Source organism: Impatiens glandulifera, chromosome 1, assembly GCF_907164915.1.
Source record: "Impatiens glandulifera chromosome 1, dImpGla2.1, whole genome shotgun sequence".
Taxonomy (NCBI): domain Eukaryota; kingdom Viridiplantae; phylum Streptophyta; class Magnoliopsida; order Ericales; family Balsaminaceae; genus Impatiens; species Impatiens glandulifera.
Window position 1 is genome coordinate 71,005,957 of NC_061862.1, and position 6,320 is coordinate 71,012,276.

At 34.9% G+C, this 6,320-nt stretch overlaps 1 protein-coding gene across 1 annotated transcript; it reads right to left on the reverse strand.

The window, feature by feature from the left end:
• Positions 1-721: 721 nt before the first annotated feature.
• LOC124931813 (cation/H(+) antiporter 2-like) lies at positions 722-4,542 on the reverse strand. Its single transcript, XM_047472383.1, has 4 exons — positions 4,387-4,542; positions 3,258-4,296; positions 1,175-2,096; positions 722-1,049 (listed from the first exon to the last, which is right to left on the reverse strand). The coding sequence occupies exons 1-4, from the start codon at positions 4,540-4,542 to the stop codon at positions 770-772; spliced, it is 2,397 nt and encodes a 798-aa protein (XP_047328339.1). The 3' UTR covers positions 722-769.
• Between the last annotated feature and the right edge of the window lie 1,778 nt (positions 4,543-6,320).

The window sequence follows — 6,320 nt, forward strand, 5'->3', positions numbered from 1 at the left end:
TTTAACGTGGTTCACCAAGATAAATTTAACTACGTCCACTCAGAATAGAGAAACTATTGTTGAGAAGATTATTACAAAAGTGATAACATATAACATACTGGTGTGATAACACGAGTTTATATAACACTCGGTCCCTAAAACTTAATACATAAATCCTAACAAATAGAGAATTTGGGACGATTCATTAAAAAAAACCAACTATTTAAGTTTATTCAACCCATTTAAAAAATAAAATAGATTTTAGTTTAAAAAAATAATAATAATACAAAAGGGTTTAATGTAGTGGTTTAAGAGGTAAAATGCAAATTTTTATTTGGTCATTTAAATCTCAAGAAAAACATTTTTTTTTTAACTAAAATAGGGTCGATAATATTTGTTCACTTTTTTTTTTTTACCAGTTGGGGGCACCCAAAATTCATGGCCCGAAGGGATCTTCCATGACAAGATTTGTGTAATTTTTTTTTAATTGAGAAACATGTAAATTTCCTCTTAAAAAAATAACTCTAGAACAAGTACATAAATAAAAGTAAAAACGAAACAACCCTAAACTATTTAAAAGTTCGTTTACAAAGTAAGTACGTACAACCCCATTTCTCCAATCCGCCGCCATTCCCGTCGCCATCAAGCAGTAACGGCAACAGTTTGGATGGTACCAATGAAATGGGTATTCTTCTTCTTCATCTAACCTAATTTCAACGTACTTATTATACATAATATATAATGAAAAAAATATATAAATGTTGTTTTTTCTATCTAAATTAATTATCTATTATTTATCATCCTCATTCTTCGATATTCTATGTTGTTGAACAACAAGAACAGAACCACTCGTATCAAAATCTGAAGACGCCAATAAATCTCCAACTGTCCCCAACTCTGGACATTCTTCCCAATCGCTCATTCCAATCGTCAATGGCGATTGTCCTCTTCCACCTTTTCCCACAATAAACAAAGTATACAAATCCGCCAATTCTCTCAACGCCGACGCCGTATCATTCCCGTTCTCAACGTATTTCTCCACATATCCCACTATTCCCGTCGTCACATACCTATTCAATGATAAACCCTACTTATAAACGTGTCGTAAAAATAGTCGAACTAAGTGACCAAAATGTCACAATATGTTGTTGTGCGGTGGTGTAATGGTAGTTCGTAAAAATAAAATAAAATAAACCTGTTGTAGAAATCGGTAAGCATGGCAGTGTCGGCTTCATTCTCGGCTTCTCGATCAGTAACCGCCATAACAACGTTATCCTCTTTATGTGCAATATTAACACCGACATATTGTCCACCTTTCGATGATTCCGGTAAAAATCTAATAATAGTTAAGTTCATATGATGATGCATGCCCAATCGTTTACTAAACCCTAATGCTTCACGATCATCCGGTCCTCCAAAGAACAAAGTAGCCACTTGCTGCAAAGACTCTGCCCCCGACGATTGCGACGATCGCGAGATACCGCGATCGACGAGAATCGCGACAGAGCATTTCGCGTGACGTAGAACTTTCTGATTCGCGGTTCGAATTCCATCTTTCCCCGTTTCCATCCTCCCGTCGATTCTTCTATGTTTGTGAAATGGGAGGAAGATCATTGACGCGCGCATTCCCTCTGCTCGATCGCAAACGTCGGAATGCATGTTTAAGAATGGGGAGACGGCTTTTGTTTGATGAATTAAAACGCCGGTTTCCGCGTTGAAGTTATCGACGGCTTGGTTGATTTCGACAACGTCGTTTCCTCCGTAGGCATCGTCGTCACTTAGCTCGTCGTCTTCTCGTTGGTGGTACATTAGGTCGGTGTTGGTTTTTTCGGGGAGTTCGATTAGATGCATCATGAATGCGTTTACGGGGCCTCGGTCGGGGCCTCGTAAGGCCGCTATGAGTCCGACCATTGTTGCAACATGGCGTGGTCCGTGAACGCATACTAACATTCTTAGTTCGACTTCTGGATCTTGCCATTCGAGTGAAAGATGGCCGTAACCTAAAGTGTCGGTTTCTCTTCGAACCATGCAGACTATTGTTGGTCCGACTATTAATGTGTTAACCACTAAAGTTACAACCATCAATGGATAAAAATCGGGACTTGTTACAATCTGCACTAACAAACACATTAACACGAATCAATCATAATATATAAGAAGAAAAATGAATGATAAAGATTGTTAAAATCAAAATGTGACCAAGAAAAACTTAAATTAGGTGTTGGCATTAGTCATTGTATATTTTTAGATTGAGAATTTGGGAGTGATTAAAGACTAATGAAAATACATCACTATTTGTAGAAAATAATACTACTAGTTTGAATATTTCTATACTTCCTCTCAAACTAGTAAATTCTAAATTAAATTAGAAAACATATAAATTCTTGATACTACAGCTTTAAGGATAATTGCCAAGGTCAAATGTCTAGAGAATCTCGTAAAGTGGTGTCTTGAGAGATATGTTGAGTGACATCTCCATGTTTTAACATGGTGAGGGATGAAATGTCTAAGATGAATGACAGTTAAGTTTTTGTAGTTGTGATGCAAAAGTAATGGTTTTGAAGATCATCTCAGAATAATAGGTGGATGTCAATATTCTCGTAAAGTAGCGTCGTACAAACTATGAGATAATAGAATCATTAAGTTTTACTCCAATGGTTATTTCCACAACAAAATATTTGATCGGTTACTTTAAAAATCAAGAACATAATAACATGCAGTTTTTAGAAAAAAAATTTGATGTTAAACTAAAAAAAAATGTGGTCATAATGAGGTTAGCATACAACCCGCAAACACAATTAGTCATTTAGCTAGACGCAGAATTTTCTGTCTTGTAGACTAGAACTCATGAACTCTCAAGGAGGCTGGGGTCCATATCTTGTTGACGTTAGGCTAGAAGAGGGATTGATGATGAATTAAAGACTTCTTTTGCTGCTCTATTAACTAATGAAAATACATCCAAATTTATAGAAAAATAAACAAATATGAATAACAAACAATTATTTTAGTTGATCTCATTAACTAAATCATAACACCCATAACATAATTTCAAATTATTAGTTTGAACATTTCTACAATTTATGTTTGTAAATTTTTTTCATAACAAAGATAGTTCTAGGGTAGAGCCAACCGATGGAATACCCATTAACATAAGAGTTTTGGGATACCCATTTAGATTTCGTGGCTCAATGTTGAACTAGAGAATCTAGACTTTTTTATGACCAATTTTCATGTATGTCATAATTCTACTTTCACAAACAAGACATGGATTCATTTACTTATAAGTAATAAACTGTTTTCTAAAGTAAAAAGACTTACTTTATTTTGAAGACCAATTGACAATGCAACAAGATCAACATGTCCTTTAACATTCATAAGAAAGGCAAAGAGAACCCCTTCCCTTAGCGAAATTCCAAGATGATGACACGCCGCCAAAGTTCCCGTAATCTTCCCTCCAAGACCCAACAAAACCACAACCACAACACAAGACAAACCTTGCAAACTATTTATACTCGTAATATCAGCTTGAAACCCGACATACCCTAAATAAACCGGATATATAAAGTTATGAACCGCATAATTCAATTTCGGCAACAAAGTCCTCGTAGTTTTCCCAGCTCTTCTAAACATCAACCCCAATAAAAAACAAGCAATCATACTATTAAAACCCATATACTCAATAATCATCGCGGTTATCACAATGATTGAAAGAATAATAAACGCTTCCGTGTTCTTCAAGTGTTTCTCATTAGGGTTCTTCCTGTTCAACCAATTCGTCAAATACATATTCGCCACTATAACCGCTATAACAAGAACCAACGCGAGTAACCCGTATAGTAACCATGTCATCAAAGACCGACTATGCTTCGACCTCGAGCTAATCACAACCAACAAAACCGCGTACATGTCGCTAATCAACGATGAACAAATAACCAACCTACCGAAATCCGTCGTCGCAAACTTAAGCTCCACCGCGATTCTAATCACGAATGGCGCGGCCGCGTTCGAGAAGACAACCGCCAGCATCAAGACCATAGTGAAAGTCGGACCGTGGGCGGCGGTTTGGTGGTATATGAAAGGTGTTATCGCGGCCGCAAAGATGGTGCATGTTATGCAACCGCCGGCCGCGATTGTAGTTGCGGAACGTAGGTTTCGAACTAGGTAACCTATGTCGGTCTCGAGTCCGATTAAGAACATGAAAATTATTCGAGAAAATAATGCCATTGTTTCGTAGTAATCACCAGACATGTCTTGGAAAAACACACGTTTAATGTACTGTATACGAGATATACAAGAAGGACCCAACACGAAACCGGACTGCAACAGCCATGAAAACAAAAAACGATTAAGGTTGTTAGTTAGTTACATAATTTGTTTTTCTTTTTCAAATAAAGTTAGCTAGGTTACCAGAATCTGAGAAATGGGTCCGGGCTGACCGAGTGGCTTCAAGACAATTTGAAAAAGATGAGAAAGAACAAGGATTAAGGAAATCTGCATTCCCATGGCGAGCATAGGATTGAACAATTCATGATTGTTACATAAGACTCGTCGTGTAGCGTCCATTTTTGTAAGATTATTTGAAAAAAAGAAACTAAATTATATTAGTATGAGATATGGATGGGGTGAGAGAAAGGCTGATCAAGTGTTTGGTAATTTAATTATTACCACCCTCCTCCCTCTCTACCCTAATCCTCCTCAGTAGATTTACCCATTTGGGGAACTCTTTCTTTCTCTTGATTTCTGCATTGCTTCAATGGAGAAAGAAGAGAGAGATTGCAGAAGAGAGAGAAGGAGAGACGTAGTTTTTACTTTTTACTGTTATTTACATCATGTTTTCAGGGATGGTTTACCGTTTTAACCGGGTTGCCGCCAAATTTCAACATAACCCTTTTTATTTTATCATTACCATTTTTGTAATTAATTGAATATATTAAGTAAGAATATTTAACCTAGTTGGTTAACTGTATTTTTTTAATAAGATTAATTGGTAGTCTAATTTAATTAATTGAAACTTAGATGTATAGTGCATTTACCTTATTAGAGTGTGCCTTCTTTAATTTAAGAAATCAAAAGTTAAGGTTGGATTTTTAATAAGAACAACTTAATTAAGTTTAAGTGAGTGAGTGAATAAATATAGAATCGTGTAAAGTTTTTAAAAATAAATAAATTGGTGTTAATTGTTGTATCTAGAGATGACAATGGGTACCCGTATGTCCGATACCCAAGGATACCCGATAGTCGGGTTCAGGTATTTTAAATCGGGTTCGGGGTCGGCCATGGTGAGGGGGAGAAGATACCCGGTCGGGTACGGGGATAGGGAGTGTGCGAAACCCAAACCCGATACCCGATTATATTAATATTAAAATTATTTTTTTATTAAAATTTAATTATGTGTGACTTTTTAAATGCTTAATCATTACAATTATATTATAAATATATCATTTAATTTGATCTTATCCATATTGTCATAAATACGACACTCTAACTTTAAATTTCTTATATTCTAAAAAAGAATATTTCTTTATATTATATAGTATTCAACATCGACTTTTGTTTTAATAACAAAATATTACTTTTCTCTCAGGTTCTTCATGTTCAATCTCTAAATTTTTTTCTTCAATTTTCATTCTTATTTTTCTCCATATCTTCTTCAAGATCTACAAAAATAAGTATATTGGTAAATAATGTTTTATTTGTACTTTTAACATTTCTATATTACTAATTTTAAAATTATTTATTAAAATTTTGTTTCTTTTTTTTTCTATATTTATAATCTTTAATCGGGTAATGGGGTACCCGTCGGGGATCGGGTACCCGATAAATTGGAGGTGGAAATTGAAGTAGAGATACATGTCGGGTTCGGGGTCGGGGTCGGGTAGTGAAATTAAAATTGGGTTCGAGAATGGCTACTTAACTACCCGTCGGGTAAGGTACCCGTTGTCATCCCTAGTTGTATCATAGGTTCTTGTGAGAGACTTATTAACGGTGGTAGAGGTTCTGAGTTGGGTGTGTCCTAAGCGAAAAATAAATTTATTCTTATTTTTTAATCAAGTGATTATATTTTATGTTTTATTAAATAAATATAATAAGTTCGTATTATTTTGAAAAAAAAAACATAATTTAGTTGATTAAATATTTGGTTAACCGTGTCAACTACATATCAAATTTTGTTCTTATTATTAAATAAAAATTTTATTTTTCTGATTTTATGTGCTGTTAGCTGACATTATCTTAGGGCTTGTTCGGCCTAGGTTATTTAAATAACCTTGAAAGAGAGAAAAATGATTATTGGTAATGATTGGTGATAATTTTGAGGAAGTGATGATGTTTTTTGGTAAAAT